This window comes from Streptopelia decaocto (genome assembly GCF_964273445.1).
Source record: "Streptopelia decaocto genome assembly, chromosome: 4".
Classification (NCBI taxonomy): domain Eukaryota; kingdom Metazoa; phylum Chordata; class Aves; order Columbiformes; family Columbidae; genus Streptopelia; species Streptopelia decaocto.
The window spans coordinates 34645951-34673308 of record NC_138658.1 but is presented as its reverse complement, the minus strand read 5'-3'; the positions used below and the strand labels follow the sequence as shown (position 1 = coordinate 34673308).

The 27358-nt window shown below is 38.8% G+C and overlaps 1 protein-coding gene across 8 annotated transcripts in view; it reads right to left on the bottom strand.

Moving 5' to 3' along the window:
- The window catches only part of FNIP2 (folliculin interacting protein 2), a 95572-nt gene that overhangs the window by 53112 nt on the left and 15102 nt on the right, over positions 1-27358 (bottom strand). For 5 of the 8 annotated variants that reach the window (XR_014183871.1, XR_014183872.1, XR_014183873.1 and 2 more), the window contains exons 1-14: positions 26398-26878; positions 19897-20023; positions 16414-16548; positions 14690-14790; positions 14536-14607; positions 13753-13853; positions 13471-13560; positions 12257-12328; positions 11523-11652; positions 8000-8201; positions 7322-7410; positions 6336-6482; positions 6041-6210; positions 268-1561 (exon numbers count right to left, since the gene is read on the bottom strand). Coding sequence is in view for 4 of the 8 variants with exons in the window: in XM_082050696.1 (XP_081906822.1) it covers positions 268-1561; positions 6041-6210; positions 6336-6482; positions 7322-7410; positions 8000-8201; positions 11523-11652; positions 12257-12328; positions 13471-13560; positions 13753-13853; positions 14536-14607; positions 14690-14790; positions 16414-16548; positions 19897-20023; positions 26398-26582 (2915 nt within the window). In the remaining 4 variants the exon portion in view is untranslated. Of the gene's footprint in view, positions 1-267; positions 1562-6040; positions 6211-6335; positions 6483-7321; positions 7411-7999; positions 8202-11522; positions 11653-12256; positions 12329-13470; positions 13561-13752; positions 13854-14535; positions 14608-14689; positions 14791-16413; positions 16549-19896; positions 20024-26397; positions 26879-27358 lie in introns of those variants that run through there. The other 3 variants (XM_082050697.1, XM_082050698.1, XM_082050699.1) reach the window with 3 other exon arrangements.

Sequence of the window (27358 nt, the reverse complement as noted above, 5' to 3'; positions counted from 1 at the left end):
CAAAGCTTAAGTTTTGCTTGTTCTCAGATGTTCTGTCTACATTAAAAAGTGTTTTATACAGGAGTTTGATCACTTTTGAAGACATCTGAAGAACATCTCTGTCAAAAAACTTCACTACTTCTTGGTTTTCTTTTTGCCAAGTCTGTTTACAAGAATCCAAACCACATCAGTGTCTGTTACAGGATTTCAGACTTGAAACCCTGAACATCTCTGAAGTAGCAACAGCTTTTGATCCATTCAGTTCTAAACCAATTTAAACTTCTTTACCTGGGTAAAGGAAGTTCCACTTCTGCAAACTCTTCAAGTCTTTTGCTGACATTATCATGACGCACTTCATCTGGGATACAACAATCGCCTTCTTCATCGCTGGCTCCAAGAGCACTGTCAGAGCTCTCATTCCTTGGAATGTCCCCTTCAACTCTGAAGGAGATTTTCCTTCCAGCATCCCCATAGGGGACATCTTTAGCACCTACTTCAGCGGAATCCTGTTTGACAGCAGAACCTACTTCTATACAGCCAGAGGAATAGTTCTCCAGATTGCCAGAGCATAAAGTTCTAGTTTCTTTCAGGCTTGGCAATTTTACAGTTTCTATGTTACCTGTGGGCAAAAGTGGTTCACTAGATATTGTGTTCACTAAATTAATTTCAGTTCCTTTACTTTCAATATGTTGGTTAAGTATACTCTCCATCCCCTCACAAGGTGGGATTTGTGCATAACAAACGTTACATTTACTGAAGGGTACAAAGGCAGCTTCACAACTTTCTTTTTGATTCTGGGAAGGATCCACAGTCAGATTTGTGGAACTGGAGGCACAATGTATCACCTCAGGATTTTTTCTGAATGCCTTCAGATTTTCTTCCATTTCTCTTCTATGAGATTCTAAGTCTGACTCTGGTGATGCAGAACTTCCAATCTGAAAGGTGACCTTTTCTAAGTGTGAACTCCTGTGACCAGACCTTTCAGGACAAGGTAAGGCAGATGACCTACCAGACAATTGCTTTTCCACTTTTCTCTCATTCTGGTTCTTATTCTTCTTTATATCCGTTAAATCCTCAAATTTAGATGGCTCTTCAAAGTGGTAGGATACAATTCCTATATCAGTGACGTTTCTTCTCCTACCATCAGCTGCTCCTTTGTGGAAACTGCTAGATAGACCATCAGATGCCTCAGAGATCTGACTGACCTTTCCTACTGCTTCTCTCTTTTCTTTTGAAGAGGCTGGGACAGCATGAGTGCTTTCAGGGTCATGTACTATACTGCCATCATTCTTTGGAGGTAGGAATGGAGGCACAAGAGCAGGTTCATTTTTAACTGTGACAACCACGTAATCAGACTCTTCTACCTCTCCCTTTTCTAGTGCAGTTGTGATCTTGCTTCCATTTAGCACTTGCTCCTCTTCCCCAGCCTTCTCACTCCACGTCAGCTGATTTTCCTGCAGCTCAGAGCACCGAATGAAGTAAGTTAGAACGTAGAGCAAGCGCTGTACCAACTCCTTGCGTTTTCCAACAATAACAGTTCGAGTCAATCTAACTGGAGAGCCTATGGCACCGTAAAGATCACCTGTGCAGGAAAACAAAAATTTCACATGCTTATGTTTGGTTGTAATATAAGCTGTACCCATTAAATTCAACACATTTTGAAACAGTATTTACTATGGACACAAATCAGACAGTTAATTCCTTTCACAGGAAGTTCATAAAAGTTTAAAACAAAAAAATAACAAAAAGAAGTCCCCTAGCACTTCTTATACCTCACTTGTGCCCAGAAAGGTTCTGGTGTTTTTGTGAGGGATTAGCTGCTATTACTCAGTTTCTTTCTCTTCAGACCCACTAGAATTTTTATTTATATGATGCTTGCAAGATATTATAACTTGGAAACTGACACAACAGGGGTGAAGAGGAAAATAGATCCAGCTAAACTCCAAAGCCAGCTATACTATTTTCTATTTTTCTACTAATTTTCTTTTATATCAAAATTATTCCATTTGATTGCTGTCACTTTTTCTGTTAAACACATGAATTGTCATACAGATAAAATCTAAATTATATTTTTCAGGACTAATATTAAAAAAGCAAAAACCAATTCAATATTAGCTTAATCAATAAGGTTCTGAAAAAATAGGCACGTGACCACCTTATTGGACAAGGCACATGCACTTCTATGTACTTGGGAGTCAGCCTCACTAACACGAGCATTTATTATTGGTGTGAAATGGTGGAGAACTAGAAAAACATAGGGTGTTTCAAAAACATGGAACCAATTTGAAATCACTATACCTTTAAAATTTGTTCCACCTTTTGGAAACACCCTGTATATTCACTACTTAAAGTGCAAACTGGCTTAGGGAGAGAAGCCAGAGAGTGGTAGTCAATGGTGCGGAGTCTAGTTGGAGGCCAGTATCTAGTGGAGTGCCTCAGGGGTCAGTGCTGGGGCCAATATTAGTCAATATATTCATTAACGATTTGGACGAGGGAATTGAGTGTACTATCAGCAAGTTTGCTGATGACACCAAGCTGGGAGGAGTGGCTGACACGCCAGAAGGCTGTGCTGCCATCCAGCGGGACCTGGACAGGCTGGAGAGTTGGGCGGGGAATAACCTAATGAAATTTAACAAGGCAAAGTGTAGAGTCCTGCATCTGGGCAGGAACAACCCCAGGTTCCAGTATAGGTTGGGAGATTACATATTAGAGAGCAGTGTAGGGGAAAGGGACCTGGACGTCCTGGTGGACAGCAGGATGACCATGAGCCAGCACTGTGCCCTTGTGGCCAGGAAGGCCAATGGCATCCTGGGGTGTATTAGAAGGGGGGTGGTTAGTAGATCTAGAGAGGTCCTCCTTCCCCTCTACTCTGCCCTGGTGAGACCACATCTGGAATATTGTGTCCAGTTCTGGGCCCCTCAGTTCAAGAAGGACAGGGAACTGCTGGAGAGGGTCCAGCGTAGGGCAACAAAGATGATTAAGAGAGTGGAGCACCTCCCTTATGAAGAAAGGCTGAGGGAGCTGGGGCTCTTTAGTTTGGAGGAGACTAAGGGGAGACCTTATTAATGTTTATAAATATATAAAGGGTGAGTGCCATGAGGATGGAGCCAGGCTCTTCTCGGTGGCAAACAACGATAGGACAGGGGGTAATGGGATCAAGCTGGAACACAAGAGGTTCCACTTAAATTTGAGAAGAAACTTCTTCTCAGTAAGGGTGACAGAGCACTGGAACAGGCTGCCCAGGGAAGTTGTGGAGTCTCCTTCTCTGGAGACATTCAAAACCCGCCTGGACATGTTCCTGTGCGACCTCACCTAGGTGTTCCTGCTCCAGCAGGGGGATTGGACTAGATGATCTTTTGAGGTCCCTTCCAATCCCAAACATACTGTGATACTGTGATACTGTAACTGAAATATGAAAGGTAGGTACTACAATATAATTTGAGTCCCTCCAAAAACTGCTTATTTGCTAGCTCATTTATCCTGAAGAATTGCTTTTTTAATAGAACTGAGGTCATACATATCTTACTTTCAACTTAGTTTTGGGAGAGTGGTAACTATCTTCCAGCTGCCTATAACCCTACATCAGCTAAAAAGTTTCTATTCCAAAGTTCTGGGAGAAGTAAACACAGGCAATAAGGGAACATTCACATGCCCTACCAGAGAAAGATGGGTTAACTCAAATGTCTGTTACTAGCTTGTGTTAACCCAGCTGCCTTCACCTGACAAGCATGAGAGAACATGCACTAAATCACCTTTGCCTGACCAAACTGTGGCTGACATCACCAGCAGATGTGAGACAACCACCAAAAGCTCAGTTTTCGTTAATAAATGTTCACCTTGCCAGCAGCCTTCTCTGGCTTGAGGCTTCATCAGCTACCTGCTAATCTACCAGATTGTTTCAAGTGCTAAGTCCCTAATAGGGCTGCTCAAATGTTCCGGACCAAGTTTGCCACCAGGTTTTTGTAGTAGACCTCAAACAGCAACACTAAATGGAATGTATAATCGGAGCTTCAGGAAGGTTTCTACCAAGGGCAAGGGGACCTCTGATTTCAACATAAGGAGACTACAACAGGGAAAAAAAAAACAAAAAAACAATGACACACCAACAAACCCCCAAAAATAAAAAAAACCCTCAAACAACACAGTTATGCCCAGCCTCCTCTTTGCCATACAGACCATAAAAGGAATAAGGCTCCTGACTCCATCCCTGCAAAACAAGGATCAATGAGAGTAATTCCACTGCTCTCACTTACTGTCTCCCCTGCCAAGATCTGCCATTTCCCATGATGCCAGCAACACGTTGGAGAGGCTGCTGTGTGGTGGCATTAGTGTGTTGTCTTCCTCCAGTTGGGAACACCCTTGCAACTCACCCCATAGCTTAACATGCCAGCAAATTCATTCCCCAGTAATGGAAAGCAGGCTGCAGATGACTAAGCTGGAATTAACCGGAATGCCTGGTGGGCCACAAGGACTAGCAATTTGGAAAGGAAATGGGAAGATATCTCTTCGCTTTTGAGTTTAGCACAGTTGCTATGGAAATCAGATTCAGGCTTCGTGTTCATTTGCACAATTAACTTTTATACAAAACCATTCCTAAGAAGACAGTACAAAAAGTCAAAATTGTGGTCTTCAAAACATACTAATGCCTACTGTTAAGACCATTAGATGGAAGCTGATGCTTAAGAGACAGTACTATGTCTTCCTGACAGTGGTACTTAGAGTTGTATCAATATGTAAATCTAATTGGTGTGTAATACATAGTGAAAATGTAGGTCTGAAGGTGAAAGACAGGTACCTCCAAATAATTTCCTTAATAAAGTAATTTTCATTTTAAAGCATGAAGTCCCATGATTTTTTATCTTTCCCCCTTCTTTCTAAAGAAGATGACCAGCAGAGGGCAACATCTTACTTTCATTAGCACTTACTGCAACCACCTGAAAATGGCATTCAGGCTTTATATGAATGAAACAAAACCAGAAAGCAATTTGAGTTCAGGTACTGCGAACTTGGCTAGGCCAATGCTGGTAGCAACATACAGCCTGGGAAGGTGAGAAGAGAAACAGATTCTTGACTAGTCACCAGTGGTGGCTCCTGGGAGTGACCACAAGAGCTACTATCGATCTTACACCTCCGCTCCAGCTGTTTTTTATAATCCTGGGCCTGGCTCCATCCTCAACACCCTGATCAAGCTTCTGTTTTCCCCTCCAAATCTAATCCATCACTCCTCTGCATAATGTTTTGAAGACATACTAAAACAGGGAACACTTCTACTACAATTATATGGACAAGGTAGCAATAGGTAGTTTCATAAAGATTGCTGAGAATAAAAAATGTAACTGAGACAATTGGCAAGAAACACAACTAGTAGCACAGCATAAAAGTCACATTATTGCTTTTGTGCACACGTGTTATTTTACATGGCAACATGGTATATCAGTTAAAGTTAAGGCCGACCTGATGTCAGACTCACAGTTGCTGCCAAGAAGAGGAATTTTCAAGGATTTACCACTGGCAGCATTATTTTTTCAGCTCCCATTCACCTACTCATTGACAGCAGTTACACTTAATCCCCTATATCAAGATAACTAAGCTATAAACCAGTTATCAGAACAGCCTGAGGAGCAGGGCATAGAAATCTTGGCAAAGGCCCACTCATGTAACTGTGAATGAATGGAGATACTACCAGTTACCAGATTTCTACTGTTGTCTTGGTGTCCATCTTAGCTCTGTGAGAAAGAGATAAAAAAAGGTAGCCAGGGCAGTTTAAACTACGAAGGGCACTCTTGAACACTCTTAATAGTTCTATACCAAGTTCCTTAACCAGGCAGTGTAATGGAGGATGACAACAAGGGACCAAGGGAAAAAGCAGTCATGCTATGCAAACAGGCCTCCAAATGCTCTGTTTAACCAGACACAAGGCATCTGTTGGTAACTCTGCCCAGCTTACAGCAAGACAAATCAGCAAATGGGATCTGTATCATAGGTAACTCTCAGATGAGGGGAGCGGATGCAGGAAGGTGCTAGTTATAGAGAAAGCTAAAGCTTTCAATTTTCTACTGACCAAGCTGTGCCCAGAGAGGGTTATACGGATGGGATTTTGCCAGCATGTTCACAGACTGTGATGTGCGCTTCTCAGAGAAGGCCTTTATGGGAAGATGGTCAACCGGCATTACCGTTGGGACCCAAGCCAGATGATACGTCAGCACCGCCGTTAACAAAGCAGCAAAGAACCTAGGAAAAATAATACGACCAAAGTAACACCAGCAAAAGAATATCCCATTAAGTGTTTTAACACATCCACATGCACTGGGAAGCACACAAACTCTTCTAAGAAAAAGGAAGCAGGAGAAACTTACTGATTTTTGTTGATCTGTTCTATCAAAAACGTAAATTCTTTAAGAAAACGCTGGCATAGCTGATTCTTTTCCAGGGTGCTGGACATCATATTAAGCCACACAGGCTCTGCAATCCTTGGAACAGAATATAGGTTCCAGATTGTAACCCTGCTCAAAGAAAATTCCCAGAAGGGTTAATATGTACATCTCAATCTTGCAAATACAAGTACACCATTTCCTCCTATCACCCATTGATTTTTTTTTTGGTAAGATCTGGGAGACTAAACAAACTGGAAGGGCTTCCCAAACACACTAATTGCTAGTGTCCTAGAACAGTGTGTTTAATTCAGTGTACCAGTAACTTAGTGTCTTCATATGAATAACATGTCTGTTTTCCCTTTCTTGCATTTCCCTGTGTATTTATGTTCAGAGAAGCAATCCAGAAATCACTTTGAGGTGAGACAACCCATTGTATTAATTGCAGTGATTCGATTCCATATTCCAGACATTACAGAAACTCTATCCCACCAAATCCTTTGCTCTCTGTCTACTCTCTTGGGTGCCCTTCTTGGCCTCTGGCCATTCCTTCCTCTCTTAGGTACCAAAAAGAGAGCCTTTGACAGCCACTTGCTTCTCACCTACACTGTTGAGTGTCTACGGCTAGGAGTAGCCAACTCATCTGCCTGAATACAAGAATCAATCCACTCGTTTGCAAAGGCATCAGCAGAAGCCAAACACCTGATGAGATCTTAAAGACTGACAGTCCCAAGGACAGGTAAGTAAAGCAGAACTACTTGTACTCTTGTTCTGAAATGACAGAGCTGGCTTTGCTGAAGTTTTTAAAAAACATTTACCCAGTACCCAACCCAGAAAAATAATTCACACTAATTTCAAGACGGTTTAAATTACGAGACTTGGCATTCAGTTGCTTATAACTAGAACTGACAAATATCTTTAGACAGGCATGAGAAGAACTCTCCTTGTAACTGAGAATTCCATCAACTCACCTGAATTCTCCCAGGGCATCCATGACACGGCTGATATAAACCTGCACTCTTTGGCTGGATTCTGCTATTTTTCTACATGAGATCATGGCCTTGATTAAGAGTTAAAGACACAAAACAGCTTCTTAAAGGATTCGCATTCTTCATCTTTTTTTAAGCTTCATTAACATGTCAAAATAATTAAGATGTAGCCACAGTGCTATATAGCCACTCAGGACAGCAATACCTGCCAACCTCCCTCCACCTAATGAGAGACCAATCCCTAAGACTGGGCATGGGAAAAGAAGAGAACATTTTTGAGAGAGTAAGGGGAAGAGAGCAACAAACATTTGTTGTGTCTGTTTTACTGACTGCATGAAATGATAGATTACCATCATTTCCACAGTCTCCAGGGAGTCAAGAAAACCTCACAGTGAAATATGGTGAGAAGGAAAAAAACCAAAACCAAAAACCACCAGTAGCATAAACTCTCCATTCTCATTCTAACTAGAAAAAGCCTGCACCTCTTTTTCAGCAAATACTGAATTCCTACAGTGGGCTCAGGCTCAAGAATACATGTGTAAGGGGGGAGGGAGGCTTGAAACCACGCACTGTCTCCCACTCTTCATCTATCAGATTATAGAATACTTCATTCTGCTTGACACTTCTTTTCCCACATTAAACCAAACTAGTGTTCTGTACCTTCTCTATTGCATACTTCAGCTTGTTCATGTGAGATTCAAAAAGAGGAAAGTGAGAGAAAAAGAAATCCTGGAAGTTTCTCTGTGCTTCTTCTTTTTCAGGCAGAGAAAAGATTATGCTGATTGCAATTTTCTTCCTCCGAACCATTGCAGGATTGGAGCTGCAGCTTTCATCAGCCATACTAAACATTTCTTCAGTGGACCTGTAAAACAGATTTGTTAGGACAGTTACCTATGTGCTGAGAGGTAATTAGTCTTCTATCCATATCTCTCTACAGTAGAAGGTAATTCATTCTTAGGTCTCCTTTGACTGACTATCCAAGATTTTGCTGTCACCCATCTCTGAACAGAGGATACCCAACATTTTGATGGATAAGACCTAAGTTTGCTCAGACAGTAGTAAGGCAACCCCCAAAGAGGCTAGCTCCTAAAGTGGTGTGAACCCTTTCCTCTGCAACAGAACTACTACAAAATCCCTCCTTCTTGATTTATCTTTACAGGAGATTAAGAAAAGGGAACGGAGACACAACACACAAAATCATTAGCAAAAAAGGTTAAAGGTAGTTTCAGAGCTGTGAACTGCATCGAACACTCAAGCTCCTGCCTACGTGATTGGCAGTATGTCCGTGATATTCTTGAATTGGTACTGCTGCTCATGAGAGAAGTTGGGAAACATGCTACCTATACTCTTCCAGCATCTTAAGATGGATGTCTTAAGGCACTTAAACATGCAAAGTAAAACTTTCTATTTTAACTGAAGACAAGATGTCACCACTTAGTAATTACTGTGAAAACACAAACTTAACGCCTACAAATACATGTGTGCTTAGCTCAAAGTTGGATATACTTCAGTTTAAAATGCTGTTTTCTGCTAACACACAAAAAAAAACCAACCACACAAACCAGTGGCTACTTTATACCCATTATTATTTCCCCAAGTTCTGTTTATTCACTTAATAATCCTGCCACATTTCTTTTTACAACAGTTATGCCATTTTTCAATATTAGATGAGTTGAAACTGAGATAAACGCTGCTCAATATCTTCTGGCCTGTGGATGAAAGTACACCTTCACTGAGTGTGGAGAAGGTGCCAAGTGGGGGGAAAAATGGTCAATACACCAGAAGGCACTGTCCAGAGAGGCTGTGGAATCCTCATCCCCTGAGAATTTCAAGGTTCAACAAGTTCCACAGCAATCTGACCTAAATTTCAAGCTGGTTCTTTACACCGGAAATGGATTCAGATGATGGCCACAAGTCTCAGCCTGAAGTTTTGCTGTGATTATACAAAAGGGCAGAAATTCTCCCACTCTGTTCTTCCATAAATACTTGCATTGCAGTGCTAAATATTGATGTTGCTGCATTTAGAGAACTATTATTTTTTCCTTGCTAAAAGTTTCATGATCAATTTCACTGGAAAAAGGTCTTTAAAAAGTATATACTTCAGTGAGTGAAATAGTATGGTCAAAACTTCTTTTGGAAAGAACTTTAACTGAATAATGGCTTTTAATCCACTGAGAAATTATAGAGGGAGAAGGGTAAGAACAGACAAGAAGAAGCCATTAGAACACAAATGGAGACATTCAGAGAACCAGCTTATATGGAAATAACTTGGTTTTGGACTTTCTTTGTAAGTTAAGACTGCAATATGAGTGAGTGGTAATTAAAAGCTTGAAGGCTTTTCATATCAGAATTATCTTGAAATGGGGCCTGTGGCATTTATAGACCACTATGAAGCAATTAACAAGAAGAAAGTCTGAATGCTGAGCATTGATTCTAAGTTCACTCTAAAAATAAGTGGTTTACAGTTTAATTGGTTTGACAAAGTTAAATACACAAAAGTTTCTCATCATAGATGTATGAGTCCAGGAATACAGGAAAAAACATGCACAATAAAACCCTAGCAAAAGACAGCTTGTGGGAAACCAGAGTTCAAGACAAAAACATAACCTCATTTGAACTTCAGGAACTTGCATGCAGAGACAAAAATTCCCAAGGAAGTTGGGAAAGGATGGTCAGTCAGCATTTAAGAAACATCGCAAGCTTTTGTACTGCTTCCCAGGAACAGAAATTGAAGAATTTAGCTCTGTGAGAGAATCCTTTTCAAGAAAGCTGCTAATCTAGCTTGCCTGCCAACTGACTACATGGGGTTCCAGCTAGACGTCTCATTTTCTTTGAGCTATTGGCCTAAAACATTGGTCACAGAGACGGTAGAATTTGGCTGTACAAACCAAAGTGCAAAATCTACTGTCGCTGAAGTATTCAACCAGAAGCCTACTGTTTCTCTAGCAAGTAATCAGAAAGCAAGTATCTGAAAAGGCTTTTTGGCTTAGAGAGAATCCCAAATCAAGAGTAGTTCTAGACAGTGGAACACATGTCCTGTTTCCAATATACTTCCCTAGCATACATTCTCCAATGTGGAAGAAACACAAGCTACACCCTACAGTGAATAAGCAGTCCAAGAAGGCTACTTTTCTCTAAATAATTTGTAATTTTCTTAACACTTCAAGGAACTATTTGTGAAACTTTAGCTACTTTCTAAACTGCGCTGAAATTATCTTATTTACCCTATGTTTTAACATTTTTGCATTTGCTGCTGACAGCCTTACAAGACTAAAAAGTACTTCAATATACTGAAAGCAAAATGTTTGCTAGGTTATTCTCAACTGCAAGAATGATTTAGGAAGCATGACTGCTACACTAGTAGCACTGCATGATTCTTTGTGTTAAAAATTACTCAGTAAGAACATCCAGGAAAAAAGGTTCAAGTGTTGCCACAAGGGAAAGATGCTTTTAAGCTTCTCTTAACTGAAAGCAGTGAAGAGGGAGAAAGGCCAAAAAGGAGAAATTTCTTACAGCTCTCCACTAATTCCACACTGTCTCTAGGTACAGGTGGATGAGTACATACGAGCAGACAATCAAGAACCATTTGCTATTTTGCAGCTGACAAGGGAAGAATTTGCTTGTTAGCTACAAAAATTCTGCTGCATTCCATGCTTTGTTATGCCACTGAGCTACAAAAGCTAATAAAATTCCAAAACAGAAGCCAAGCTTTTTGACCACAACTCTTTTTTTTCCTTCCTGTTTTGGCAGAAGTCACATCAGGAACATCCTGTACCAGCTGAGAGAGTTGTCATAGGCTATTATTCCAAAATTTCAGTAACTGCTCACTAGTTAGGATTCATCATAGTATAATGTAATTATGGCAGCAATGCTGTTACAGTCTCTTTCATCTCAACAGGATGCTCTGCTCCTTCAGAAACAGTTGAATTTGCTTTTCAACATGTGGCTTCAGATGCAGTCTATATGTTCAATAAAAATTAATGTATTTCAAATCAGACCTTGCAGGTCATATTCAGCCAAAACTTACCTTTCTTCCTATTGGCAATGTTATGTAACATGCACAGAAGTTAGGCTGAGAGTATTTAATAACGGGGTTTGTACTTTTAAAGAAAAGAGGATTAGGCTCTATTTAGCTTAAATTACTGCCAAACAGCTGTTGTAAGAAGAAAGGTGTAGCACTCACCATCTTGGAATAATTCCATTCTCTAAACTGGTTGTCTGACTTCGGAGCCAGCGACGTTGATAGCTGCTAGATGATGATGTTGAAGAGCTTGGAGATGGAAAAGGAGTGACCAGAAGACTGCTCAGAGATGCTACCAAGAAAGGAAGAAACCCCACATATACCGAATTACACAGAGTTCTGGTTACAAATTTTTCTTTATACTTTAATTGGAAACAAATTCCTACAAATTTTGCTCTGGCATGCTCATCTTATTCACATAGCTCATTTGCAACAGGAGAGACAATTATTTTAAATACATCTTGCTGCCTAAGGACATTCTTTTCTTAAAAAATCAGAAAACTTCCCTACCAGAACATACTAAAAGTCATCTTACTCTCATTAAAAGCATTCTGTCCTAAGAGGTTTTGCTCTCCCATTACAACAGACAGACCTCCTGGCCTCCTTTTGCTTTTCAGTGCAAAAGACTCTTCCCTTGCTTTAATAAAGGCTCCAGTTAGTTCTTTCTCCAAATTATTGACTGGTTAAGAACCCAGAAAATGATGGCTGTAAACAAGGAATATCATTACAAATATTCTTGCATAAGGGCTTAAGGCAAAGCAGAAGGAAAACCACTTAGTGGATCAAAAAAAAATTGGATTTATGGGTCATAAGGTGCCTATATTTGAGCTGAATGAATGCATCAAAGAATTGTAACATAGTTACAAAAGCAGGCAAACAAAACACACAGTAGATACCTGACCGAGCAATGCCGCTGTCTCTGTCCTCATTTTGTCCTCGGCTTGGCATATCGACAGGTGTGCTGTGTGCTAAAACAAACAGATCAGATCAACAGAAAATATTACATAACTCATCATACTATTTGTGAGCATTTAAAAAAAAATGTTTAAGTTTAAAGGTCATAAAACAGCAAAGTTACATCCTGTACTGTTACTCCAAATAAGCAGTATGGTGTGAGCAGAGGAGGCAGCCAACAGTATTTCCACACTGAGTACCATGTTACTAGAGGAAAGTGGTTATTTGCCCCAATCTAAAAACATCTTTAAGAAACTTAAGAATGTGAATATTGTTTACATTATCAGAAGTCAGATATGTTTTGAAAATGAAGGCTGGTGGTACCCCCGTCACTCTTGACTTTTTTTGTATGTGTGTGCAAGACTGTCATTTTACACAGGTTAACATTATAATGAAGTAGTCAAAATATATGGTCCATTAAGCTTTTGATTCACTCCCCAAGCAGAGATTTACTATCCACAAAGCCTCCCGGTAAGAAACCTTCAGTCTATATTGTATTACATTGAAGCGTTAGTAGTGCAGAGTCACTCAAATTGTAGAGCATGCGAGATTTGCAAAGGCTGTGAAGAAACTGCATTGGTATTCCAGTTCACATTTTTGCAATTAACAGAAATAATTAGGCCTAAGATCTACCCACCTGCATGGGTCATCAGTATGCCTGTAAAAGGAGACTTTTTGTAGCTTTAAGTTTTGAAAATTAAAAAAAAGGGTATTGTTAAAGAAAAAAAAAAACAACTTAAAGCCTCCAAAACTTAGATCTAGAATTAATTTTGAATGTCTGCCATCAAATCAAAAAAAGGTAGCAAGAGGTAAGGAAAGAAAAAGCTGTACACCAGCAAGACACCCGCACGCTAGCCAGAAACCAGCTATAAGCCAGGAAACATAAGTTCTCCAAGAAACATAAGGGCTCATTCACTAAAAACGCTGCATAAAAATACCTTTACAATGAAACTAGACAAGAAATATGAGCAAAAAATAATTTAGGGGTTTTTTTTGAAGAAAGATTTTTAAGTATAAGCCAGATAGATCTGTTGTCACTATTTTAGCCCTTTCTGTTTCTAGAGAGTAACTATGTATGTCCTGCAAGGATTCAGAAGGAGCTGGACTTGTGTGAGCATATGGATGGGTCACACTGTGGCTGGCATTCCACACAAACCTGCAAAGAAAGAAGCACTGCGGATGAGGCGGAGGGGACCTCCTTCAGACACACCCTGCAGCAGTTTGCTGCTACACAGCTGTAACACACCTAGGAAACAAAAGCAATGTAGAGAAAATGCAATGCAAAAAAGTCAAAATTAAAAAACAGACAGGCAGTGATGCAGAGGTAAAAACAAACACCCTAAAAAAACACACACAGAAAACCCAACACAACAACCACACACTAAATGAACAGATGGCCTCATGCTGTCAGAAAGACATAAAACCTGGAAATATTTACCTAAATTACTTCCACCGCGACAGGCTCCCAAACCATTCTGATTTGAGCTCAGCTTTCCCAGGCTAGGATCTTGGTTGATGTATTCAAAGCTATCTTGTAAGCTAAAAGAGGGGGAAAAGCCAGTGTTTCTTAAGAATACCTATTCTTAAGAATGCCTTTTCTTAAGAATAGGCATTAATATTAGCTTGAGAATTAGGTATGTTTTATGGAAAAAAGATTAACTTGACAATCAAACTCAAGGACAAGAAGGTTTTCTGAAACTGTAAGGAAATAAGCATTTATTTTTCTATATAAGCTCCCTCTTTAAATTATTGTAAATTCCTGTATGTTACATTTGGGATTCAGTTTATTCACATTTGTGCATTTTTGGGACAAGGAAAAAGGGAACAGATAAGAACCAGTGTATCTTCTGTCACTGTTGAAGGTAACAGAAGTGGGGTTCAGGGACACAAAGCTTCCCCAGCATATATCTCTTCTTGACCCTTCTGACAGCAGGAAGAGATAGAGACTTTGATTGTCCAAAGCACCTAACCATCTGAAGTTTATTGCATGCCCTGGGCAAATTAAGCAGCAGAAACTCAGAGAGATTTTATTTTTTAAACTTGGGTGGCCTGGCTGGGATCTATCAAAAGACTCCTCCTCCACAGCCACCATTTTGGATTTTCTACTTGAGTTTTCCACTTCAGCCAATTCAAATTTAGAAGCAGCAACAGAAGACCACAAAAGGAGAAAGAAGGAAAGACAAATACATTGGATGGGGAAGAAAAAAAAAAAAGTTCTTACTTGTTGTTGCTTCCACTGAAGCTTCCTACCCTGGCTGAAAAGACTTTACTTATCATCAGCTGTGGGGGAGAGCTGAAAGGATAAACAGTCATCTCAATGAGTCATCACTTCCAAGAGCCTGACAAGACAGCACATCACAGAAGAGGACACTCACCGTATATAGTGAATTTTCAATGTGCAGCCTTTGTAACTCATTGCCACTGAGCCAAACATCATTTCTCCTAGCATGTTGACATCAGAGGCTGGTCTGGTGTACTACGTAGACAAGATGGGAAGAAGAAAGCCAATAATAACTTGGCATACTACTTCAATTTAATATAGTGCCATAGTGATACATTTTGAATGGAAGATACAAATAAATTCTGTTTTTCCATGCAGACTAAGATCCTTTGTGGTTCTAACACTCTGAGTACAAGCACAAGCAAGTACAACTGGAACATGTCCTGTTTTGCACACTAGATGGGCATTGTTACCCTTGTTCCAGGGGGATTTCCAAAAGCAAGAAAGAGAAAAAAAATATCTTCTTTCCACAGAAATAGCTGTGTCCAGCAACATTCCCATACAACAGTGTTTGATTAAACCTTTAGGCACTCGCAGGACTTATATTCTGTGGTCTGGATCCCCAAACATTAAACTGTCTTCCTGGTTCCAATGACTAAGTTCTCCTTCCCTGCTGCTACAGAAAGCTTCTTGGAAACACTTTTTTATTGGAAAATAATCTGTAAAGACTGTGTTTCCAAGTATAATCAGACTGATTTCTTACTTTGTTTCAAACACTGATCAACAGCAGTTGCAGACAGAAGTTTGTTAATTCTGAAGGAAATAACTTATGAGGATGTTTTGGAAGACAGTGTCAAAAGCCTTGCTGAAGTGAAGGCAGACAACACTCACTGCTCTCTCCTCATCTACCCAGCCAGTCATGCCATCATAGAAGGCTGATGGGTCAAGCATGATTTCCCCTGGTGAATCCACACTGACTACTCCTGATAACCTTCATTTCCTCCACATGCTTAAAAAAGCCCATCCAGAATGAGCTGTTCCATTATCTTAGCAGGGATGGAGGGGAGGCTGACTGGCCTGTGGTTTCCTGGGTCCTCCTCCTTGCCCTTTATGAAGACCAGAGTGGCATTCTTTTTCCTTCAGTCCTCAGGCACTTCTCCTGTTCTCCATGACCTTTCAAAGTTGATGGAAAGCAACCTAGCAATAACATCCGGTAGCTCTCTCAGCACTTGTGGGTGCATCCCATCAGGGCTCATGGATTTGTTGGGTGTGCAGTTTGCATAAATGATTTCTAACCTGATCTTCCTCAACCAAGGGAAAGTCTTCATTTTTCCAGACTTTTTCTCTTCCCTCCAGGGTGTGGGATTCCTGAGGGCCAGCCTTAGCAGTAAAGACCGAAGCAAAGAAAGCATTCAGTAACTCTGCCTTCTCTGTATCCTCTCTGTCACCAGGGCACCCACCTCATTGAGCAGTGGGCCCACATTTTCCCTAATCTTCCTGTTATAATAAGATAGACTAAAGGGTGGGTTTCATAATATATAAGGTTCAACAGCTTCTTCAGAACTGACCTGAAACATAGGTAGACATCTTCTTTCAAAACAAGAGAATGGTAGAGTGCTTTTTCTGACCTTCACAAATACTATTAAGTATCTTTTGTAAGCCTTTCAAAGACATGACCAAGACAGACCAGAAGGTTAAGATGTACCCACATGTTCCTACTCTACAACACTTTAAAGACAGGGTAGATATCTCAAGATTCAGATTAACTTGTAATATACTAGAAGTATAACTAGCTATTCAATGCATGTAAGTTAAGGCTTTTATATATAAACTTCAGTCAAATGGATGAATACAATCAAGAAAAGAAACTAACATTACCTGATACTTAGGTATCTGTTCTTTGATATTCTGTATACAGCTTACTGAGGGACCATAGGAAGAAATACTATTGTTCCCATTGCTTGCTTGGCAGTTCTTGGCAGCAGCTTTTACAGAAGCATCCTCTACCATTTTCTGTGTCAAAACAGAGCAATATGACAAAAACAATCAAAACAAACATGAGAACTCCTATTTGCAAACATACCATGGCAAGATTTTTTCTTAAAATATAAGTAAGCAACAGAAACAAAAAAAACCCTCTTTTTTGGTTCAAAAATTGTGTATCTGTTTTAAAAGATATTTATGATAAAAAGGCCAGCAGAACTACTCTCACATTTATGTTGTCAGACAAGTTTTCATAATATTACACATAGTACTGTGTGTATTAGTCAAAGTTCCACTGGAAGATCATTCCCAATTGTTATGAATTACTTTGTGTAACATTTTCCAAACTTTATGTAAAGAAAATATCATCTTATGATTTGCTTACAAACCGATTTCTGTAATCATTTGCTCAATTAATCACTCAATTGCATATAACTTTTGGTCCCCAACTGACTAACAGATTTCTTAAATAGAAGAAATGCCAGCAAAAATAAGGGGCAAATTATGCATAATTTGGTAGAATTACCAGGTTTATCAGCCCCATTTGTTAAACTTGTAAATGAGTTGCGTAAAGAAAAAAAAAAAGCAAGCAAATAAATGTCAGTTAAAAAGGCCACATTATTTCAAACATACTTCTCCCATGCATCTGAAATTATTTATATGAAGGGAGCAAAACTATAACCTTGCAGCCACGAAAACTTTAAAAAAAATCTTAGGAAGCTTGCCTCACACTCAAACTTTTTCTACATTTAAGAAATTAAATTTATGTTCATTAAGGGATTTTGAACGTGTATTAATGCAAATGTTCATTCATTTGGTGCACATCTGAATGAAGCATATTTTTATAACTCTCATTTTGTATCAGCATGGTTTACCTCATTGGGAATGAGCATTGGCAGAGATCAAATAATTGTTTTTTAAATGTCAACAAGGTACATGTAGATAGTTTACAGAAAAAGCCAAGCAAGTAGGCAAAAAGAAACAGTAACAACCTAGATTCTAGTAAAAAGCAGCCACAGCCAAATTTACATCACATATTTTGGGCTCAGCAAGGTGAAAAAGGAAGGATAACAGGAAATTAAATGGAAATAAAAGTAGAATCCAATATTCCACAAGCAAAAGACTCATTTTTAAGATGAACACATTGAATAGTACACGTCTTTAACTGCAGTAAATTTTAGAATACTCAAGTCATAATGTCAAGATGATGAAATGGGCAATAGGAAAGATACAGAAGAAAAAGAGGAAGAGCAAGCCAAGAAATGTGGAGTAGATGATCTGTCATTTTTTTTAAAGTTGAATTTAAACTACAGTGATAGTACAGGTCCTTTACAGATTTAAAAATGAGCCTACTAGCATGTTAAAAAAAAAAAAAAAAAGGTAAAATCCTGGACTTCTATGTTTTATCCTACATTTACACTCTTTCTGTGCAGTTTTTCCTGGCATAGTATTTCTGTGCTATTGCTTATCTAATCCCAACGACTCTCATTAGCGGTTCAGAAATGCACCACTGTCAATAGTCACATGTTTAATGAGCTATTGGCAAAAACTACCTAATATCAGTGGTCTGATATATGTCATCTGCAGAAAACTGGAGACTAGATTAAGAACATTGAAAAGGAATGCAATATATTAAACAAACATATGGTTACATGGAATACAGTCCTGCTAGTTCCCCCAGGTAAGCTTACTGCATACAAACCATGTATTTGAGTATTCAGTGTGAATAAGTTTTATTGTATTTCAGGAAAATGGATGAACGCACAGTACACATACACACACTTTCTTGACTTCAGTTTAAACAGGACTGCATTTGAGAGTAATTTTGCCTTCAAAATTCAGCTTTAAATGAATCAAGTTTTAGGCTCATTGTTTGACAACACACCAAACACATACAAACAAACATTCAAGATAACTTTTAACACCTAAGTGTTTGCATGATTCAAAGTGCTTTGTTTTGGTGGGGTTTTTTTTATTTGTTTTTGTTTGTTTTTAGAAGGGTATCTAGATTAGTGTCTGGCTAGAAAACAGATTATAGTCTGTATCATGAGGGAGGTTATAATCTGTTTTATGTCAGCATTTCATGGAGTTTTTGGTATGGCATTTTGCAGTTAACTTCTCCTTTAAAGCATTCAAGCAAGAAGAACAATTTGAGTATTTAAGTGAAGCCAGAAATAGATTTCTTCCTCAAAAACCGTGTGTTTTATATCTACTTTAAGATACAAAATCACAACCTTGATTTGGGGGCAGGGAGAAGGAGGGGAGAAGGGAGAAGCAGGATTAAACAGACCAGTCTGACCCATTTACCCTCTTAAGCAGATGATCAGTTATCAGCTGATCATGCTCATCAGTCTTACTGATTTGGCACAACAGCATATTTGCAGTGTGACTGAAATACAGATTGCTGTTTTTTAAGCATCTTCGTAAGTAATTTCTACAAATCACAACCATTAGTACACCATGGAATCATAGAATAGTTTGGGTTAGAAGGGACCTTTAAAGGTCAGGTAGTAATAGCTAATGATTTTACAATAAACAATGCTAGTTCGACAGGCTGAAGCTGCTGGTTGTAACAAAAACTTCAAAACAAAACAAAAAATTGAAATAACTAAATTAGAAGAGAAACAGAGCTTGTTAAAAAACCAAACAAACCAACCACACCACCACAAACACACACACAAACAAAACAAAAATAACCATACAAAAAAAACCAAAAACATCCCAATGACAACAGCAAAAACCCTGTATCAACCCAAATCAGAAATACTACTGCTTCACTTGTCTTAAAATCACCTAAGTTTGCTGATAGCATTACTCCACAGTTTGTGTGCCTGGACAGCAGCATAAAGAATTTACGTCTTAACAGCATCTACTCTTGCTTCCATGTGTCACCAAAACTCACATGACCACGTATTGCCATGTGTCAGTCCACGGTTAGGTGAAGTGTAGTGGTTTTAATTCACATAAAGCCAATAACTTTACCAATCCAAACACCAAAGACCACCACATTTAGAGACATGCTAAACATCACTTGAACAATGAGACTGCACAACCAGGGCTAACAACAAAACGCAACCCCAGTCAACACTAAAAAGGCTAAGGAAATACTCAGTTTAAAGGGGTATAGATTGCTTTGAGAGTAAATCAGGCCTAAATATTTAAGCTTCAATACCATATTTATATTTTAAATACCAAATATCAGATGTGTTCACAGCGTTTTTGGAATCTAACACACTCTTGTTGTAACTATCACAAAATCAAGATCAAGTGAAAGATCACAAGAAAGATTAAGAAGTTGACACTGTCATTTTAAAATTCCTGCTTTTGGGAATGGAAACAAATGAGCAGTAGGACAAAAGCAAAATTAGCATTTCATACCTGAACGACAGCTTCATTGATTTTGCGGACTGCTTTGGAGTCAAATAAGACCTGTCTGCCTCTCCTCTCACAGTCTTGGTAAACTATCAGGCGGATTTCATTCGAGTCAAACTCTGAACAGGACCAGCTGCAGATTATAAACACAAGATGTTAAAAGAGTGTGCAGGATTATTTAAGAGAAGAAACAGGTATTCGGCAAACACATCTTTTATTCAGCATATACAAGAATCAGGCTGTGATCACAGAACTCTGACCAAAAAGGAACTCCAAGAAGCATTTAAGCCCAGTGTCACTGATAAACAGGCAGGCACAGCCAGACCAATTTTTATCCAACCTTTCTTCAAAATTTTCCAGAAAGGGAACACAAAACTGTCTCAGCAATCTGCTCCAGGGCTTAACTACTCTTAAATTTACTCCCTTCTCCATGCAGAGTTTGGATTATCCTTATTGCAAAGTACATGTATTATTTTGTGCAATTCTCTCTGTGACAATAAGGAACAATGGATTACCATCATCTTTACAACAACCTTTCACAAGCTCAGGCTTACACCCTCCCTCATCCTTCTCTTCTCTAAGCAACACAAATCCAATTGCTTTTGACTTTTTCCTTTCAATATAAGTTACGATTTTTCCAGAGTTTAACTCTTATAATGAACTCTTATAATGGAATGTTGTTCCATTATTTTTCTCCTTTCTTTTCGGAGATGTTTCAGGGTTTACAGAGCAATCATAGATTACTGAGACTTGGTCTCCAACTACAATGAATCTTATTTAGTACATGAAACCAAGATACCACTGAGATTCATCCTGAGGCTACTGCAGGAAGCTGAGGAATACAACTGATCATGGCTGTGATGGCAAGAGACTTTATGTCTTAATTCTAAAGGGAGTCGGTCTGCACGTCAGACCATGGAGATTTGCTTGGCCTCAGGTTCAGCTACAGAAAATGCTTTTCATGTTATGTAGCTGACAAACCAGAATTAATGGAAAAAAACCTCCTACTGCATAAAGCAGTGCCACAGAGCACTGATGCTCAGTCACATTGCCTCGTCCCTGACCCAGATGGACTGCATCTAGGGGGTGAGAGTACAACTGTTATTAATAGTTGTTGGTTTAACAAATTGCATAACAGACTTCAGTCAAGGCTATGCTCATCTCCCATTCAAAAAGATGTTTCACTGGGGAATTTTCCCAAACTATGCTCTACAGACAAGGTAAAGAATTAAGGGAAGAGCACAAAACCTCTATATGGCTATTGCTTTTATTCCATGCTCTGTTAATAGCCATAAATCAATAGTGAGGTGAACACCATAAACTCCTGCCAAGGTCAGTAATGGGCAACAGCTTTAGGCGCACACTCGGAGACTTGCAAATTAAAATAATTATAAGTAAAGCCAGCTTAATTTCTTCTTTGTGCTCCATTTTTAATTTCAGGGATCAACCCCCCTTTCTATGTAGCTAGAAAGAAAAATGAGCCTAAATAGGCACTTTTTTCAAAGCTGAAAGACCTCAATGTGGAAGGTTTGATTCTAGTTTTAAATACCTTGGGGCAGAATAAACCAGATACCTATCTCCACTGTAAGGTACTCTGATACAAGTATATTGTATACACATAGTATGCAAGGGTCCAGGATACACCAAAGGCAGATCATGTAACAATGCTAAAGGCAGTTTTGCCATCAACAGTGAGGAAACTTGATGAAGTGTTTGTACCATGTTGCCTCCAAAATGCTAAGAGTGCCAGGCAGATTTCTTTTCAAGTCTTCCCTTTCAAAGGGAGTCACAGCATTAAGTTAGCCTGCATGAGATCAGACCTGATACCGTTGTAGATAGTTGCCCAACAAGGATCCTACACACCTCACATACTCAGAGAGCTGCAACTACACCATCTGTTTTAAATGCCTGTTACTAGTTTCTCAGCCCACTGCCTGTGCAACGCTATTAAAAAAATCCAGTTATGCACCATGTAAGAGAAGTCAGAGCCATCAACAGACTTCATTCTACTCTGACTCACGAATTTGGTGCACTTCAGTACCAGATACTCTCATACCTCTTCAGTTATACAGCTACAGTTATACACACTTTCTGCAACAGACAGTAAAATAATAATTCCTGAAGTAACTGCTGCTTTCTTAAAAAGGCCATGGGTCTCCCCTCCTTTTAATAAAGAGAGGGTACATTTCTATAGCCTTAAATTATAAGTAAGAGCAAGCTAAAAGCATGCTTGATACTTGTCTTGCATGAATTTAGGTCTCCTTATGAACCGGTAAACTCCCACACAGTGCAGTAAAGCACACTTTGTGTTGTTTGTGGAGTGTCAACTTCTGTATAAGATGCAAACTAGGTTTTATAACAAATGCTGAAGTAGAAGCCAATTTCACAGCCTCCTGAGGTGCCTTTTCCACACAGCATGCTAGAATTAAAGATTGCTGCAATCTTTCAGAACTTCAAACAGATTCTAGTACCAGACAGCAACAAGCTATGAAGTTACATAAAATCTATCATCAGGAGTTTTATGTAACTAATCTAGGGAAGTAACTTCAGATAATGCTTCTTAGGTACTAATCAAGTATCATACATGTTTTAATGAATTCTTTGCTTTCAGGCTTTGTATTACTCAGGACATAGGTGCAGTTTCTGTAACAGTCTTGCACATTACAGAAGAGTTTCATCCTTCTAAAGCCTCATTTGATAAGATTAAGGACATTTATAGGCAAGTTACATGGGCACATAAACTCATAGTCATACTACTTCCATGTGGAATCTAGCACCAGGCCCAAGACCAGTCAGATGACCAGGATGTTTTTTCCTGTCACAAAAGGTGATGAGCAGACAGCTTACAGTATTGCCACCCTTTATTGTTCAAGCCAGCTTATGTATTAGATACAACCCTCAAAACAGGGACAGTGGGAGTATTCAGTCATGTCCTAAAAACAGCACTGAAGAACACAGAGAGTACACAGACTCATTGGTCAGCTCCATTTCCACATGTGTAAAAACCAAAACCCCAAATCATTACTTATCTTTATATCAGCTTCTTGCTTATTTAGCAATGTTGAAATGCATGTGCTTTCTTCTGTTTCTTCTTCACATACAGTCTTTGAAAAATGATGATTCTCTTGTACAATGTATCATTTAATGAAAAAAAGAAATCCGCCACACTTCTGCACTGTATAGCTTAACACTCCTTTAGATGTTAGAATAGCTTGAGGGTTTGACTAATAATAAAAAAACCTTTCACTCTTCCATCAGTTATTTTCAAAAAGCAAGATCAAAACATCTGAAATATGCAACAGCAATATTTTAATCTGCTTTTCCCCAAGGAAAAAAAGGCACCTATGCTCATAGGCAACCTATAAGCATATAGGTTCACTTAGGCCAATCACTTGTTAATTCACTAACCAACTTCAACCACCAAGTTTGACCACAGGGGATATATTTCTATCCTCCAAAAATAAATGGTGAAGATGACAGACTCTTTTCCCCTCCTGCTTCAAGGTCACAACATCAACTAAAGTTTACTTTAAGGCAATAAAAGAAAAATCCCCACAATACATTTGTGAGAGATAGGTAGAAGATGAGGAAAGAGAAGATTCTGAAAGTGTTATGCGAAAAGCTTGCACCAGAATTTGCAAATGAGTAGACTGAATTTTGTATTTTTCATTCACAATTCTGTAACAAAGTTATTAATTCTTCCACTTTCGGACAAGAAAGCAAATCCTATACACGCTTACAAAAAGAAGCCCCTTATTTTCCAACTGCCTCACATTATGATATTCAAAGTCTACTCCATGTTCAATTATAAAAAATATCAACATTTATTCATATCAAAAGTGACCTTTTAGCTCTTCACCAGCCCCTCCCAACACTATCCTACTTCATATCTCAAGACTCGGTTGTTTTCCTTATATTCAATTGGTAAAAATCTGAACTGGCACACTGTTGTTTTCTTTTTCTCTGCTTCTGTCTAAAACAGCTTACCCAGCCATATGTAAATACTGAAGGAAGCCATGTGAGAGTTAGATAATAAAAGCAGTTTTGCATATGTACCTACTACTGAAAGTGTTACTTCTGATAACAAAACTACACAACCCCCAGGGATTCATATTTCTTATGAATGTTTAGCAAGAACAAACATGCTACAATCACTACTTTTGGATAAAAACTGTTGCTTCTTTCAGTCAGTTTAAAACAGCCTTCAAAAATAAGTTTTGCTAAATGCTAACTGAAACATCATTCACATTACCCCTGCTTATGTAAAAATTTTCTCATTCTGCTTATACAAGAAAGACCATACAGGTTCAATTCCTCTTTAAGGACTACTTAATAAACAATGATAAAAACAGGCATGATGAAGGAATACATATTGCTAAGTGACTTACAAAACAAATGAATAAAATTACAGTATTTTTTTTTAAAGCCACATGAGCACCAATGTACTGCAAAATGATAAAACAGGTTTTTGATTAACACTAGACCCTAGAAAGGTAAGGGAGTGAAGAGACTGACAGCTAACTGAAATGTTTCACTTTGTCTTAAAATCAATGCATTATGCCAGGTCCTGCATATGCTTAAAAATTAGCTGAATTGATATGAGCTTGCACAGATGTTTGGATTTCAGGTTAAATGTGGCTATTTTGACCAAACACTACGTTTTCTTATTTGACCAGAGAAGTAAAAACCCCACATATAATTTCTCCTCTTTTTCTAACTACGTGACCCTTCCTATTACTCATGTCTGCTCTGGTAATTGCTGGACCTTTCTGTAAACTAACCAAGCTCTCTGCAGCAGCAACAACCGTCTGTCCCAGCAATTGGAAGTGGATCAGAAACATAGCTGGAAAAAAGAAGGAAGAAGTAGGAGGCAATGGAACCTCCACCTCTTGGTGGCAGCATGAGTTACACTACCTCACTTCAGCCATGGAGCTATATACCTTTAGGAAAGGGCACAAATAAAATATTCCCTATACACTTCAAATAAGTATTGAGGGTAGTTAGAATATTAATTGGGTTTTCTTGTTCCTGACTCAGTTTTCTGCCTGCTTAGTGAGCCGAACTGAGTCCCTAAGGACAGCCAGTTCAGACAGAATGGAAAGGCCAAGGCCAGCACAAGGGGAAAAAGAAGACAAGAGCACCATGCCAGAAAGCAAAAGAAGAGGGGATGTGATTACTCCCTTCAGCATCAGTGGTCTGTTTCAACAGCTCAGCTTATCTAGCCTCCCCTTCAGAGCAGATCTTTCCTGCAACTGGAAAATGGTAGAACAAATAAATATCATCTTCAAGTCAAAATAAATAGAATCAAGCTGTCTACGTTCATACAACAGGAAAACTAGGTCTACTAAAGACAGTAAACCACTACAGTCACAAGTTTGGAATAGCTTAAAGTGCCAAGTTTTTTTCCCCAGATTCCATATTAAGCTTAAGTTTCCCTCATTTTCTCTTACTTTGGCATATAAGCTACTTCCCTTTGGCTTGTTCAACACTTCTTCCCTTACAGATAGGCAACATGGAGGCAAGATCTCACTTAGGGGAAGCAGACTAATTTTTTTCTGGAAAAAAGCCACAAAAAATTTACCCTATTCTGCCCTAAATCAGTAATTTCAGTTCATATAGATCTCCAAACCCTAATGGTTACAAAGAAAGCTTTTGGTTCACCTTTATATTAATCAGCATGCATGCAATAACTGAAGAGTGACCTATTTCTTTATATTCAAAAACTACTTCAGCTGATCTTAAAATATTTTTGAAAGTGACTAACCGCTCACTATTCCAGTGCAACATCTATAGGCTAGAAAAATAAAAAGGCTGAACCGTATATTTTTCTGCTTCTTCAATCAGCAATCCTGAAAGTAGAATGTTTCATCTAACACCTTTGGGTGTTAGAATTTGGAAAAAGTTGCCCTGAACCACGTTTTCAACACAGTTACGTAGCAGTAGAGGCTCAGACATTGGAGACATGCTGGCACACACCTTAAAAAAAATACCATAAAGAAGTGAAAGAAACACTATTCATCGTCCAGATTACTTTAATGTAATGCCTGATCTAGAGGTCATTTACAAGGAAAGCAGAGGTTTCCCCTCTCCACTCTTTCCCCACTTCACAGCATTCTCTCCTTCCTGTTCTGCAAACTGTTACTATTTGACCCACTAACACAGGAGATGGGGGGAAAAAAAAAAAAAAAAGAGAGGGGAAACTAATTAGAAAACTAGAAAGAGAAGGTAAGATTATTTAACCTTAACTGAAAAGAAAGGCAATTATCCTTCATGCTGCAGTTTGCATATACATAAATCTTACACATCAGAGTCAAGAATGCAGATTCAGTTTCAAACAACAGGGAAGACTTTCTGGAGTATCAGTCACCTTCATCAGCAAGAATAACCTAATAGAACTTGTAATTATTTAAAAAACAGCCTTTCAGGCACATGATTATAACACTAATAGCAACTAAAAATGCCCATTCTCCATCAAAAATCATATATATCAAAAAGTTATAGGCATACCTGTTTTGCAGCAGTCTAGTCACTTTGCTTACACAGCTGACACTTTGGTCTCTCAAAGATTTTCTAATCCTTTCATCCAATTTGGTACAATAGAGATTCTTTCCAAGTAGTACATCGTTGCTGTCTCTTGCTCTTTCTATTTGTCCCCCTGTGCCATTTGTAGCTTTTGATGTACCCCCACACATTTTCTTTTGCTACAAATCCTCTTGTAAAGCTCCTCCAAGGAAATTAAATACCCGCTGAAGAGATACAGCCTCAAGCTGTTTTTTCTACTAGAGATCCAACATTAACAATGGTAATTTACCATCAGCTTTCTTCCCTATACAGGAACATAGTCTGCTCAATTTCCTGTTAGGGGAAAAAAAGGCAAAGAGATCTTCATATACTCTATAAGCCATTAATGCGGAAAGACAGCTGTAGCTAATGTATTGCTGCAGTTATTCCAGGCAGAGGAGTAGACATGACTTTCAAGTTTCAGAAGCCATCGTAGACTTGCTCTTGCTGCTGTCAGAGATTTTCCTACCAGGGCTGGCACAAAGCTGTAGCAGATACAACAGCTAATATTGACTTTAACTATGTTTGTTTCCTGGTATGTGATTAGGTAGCTGGCAATTATGTAGTCACAAGACCCAACCATATGGCCTCTTAAAAAAATAAAAAGCATAGTTGCTTTTGCAGTGACTCGCCCTTAGTTGCAAGGTTGTTCTAACAGTGGCTACAACACCCTGTTAATGGCTCTCATGTGAGCAAGCGTCATCTGACAACCCCTAGCAACCTCATATAGCTTAGAAGCAAATATGAATCTGTCATCATTGCCATATGGTTATCACTTAAAAAGAAATGACCAACACCAGAAACACACTAGATATTCTGTGCTGTAATGCTTTTACTTTTAAGAACAAACAGTATTTAGACCTGGCCAAGAATTTGAAACTACTATTTTGAAAAGTTTTTTAAAAAG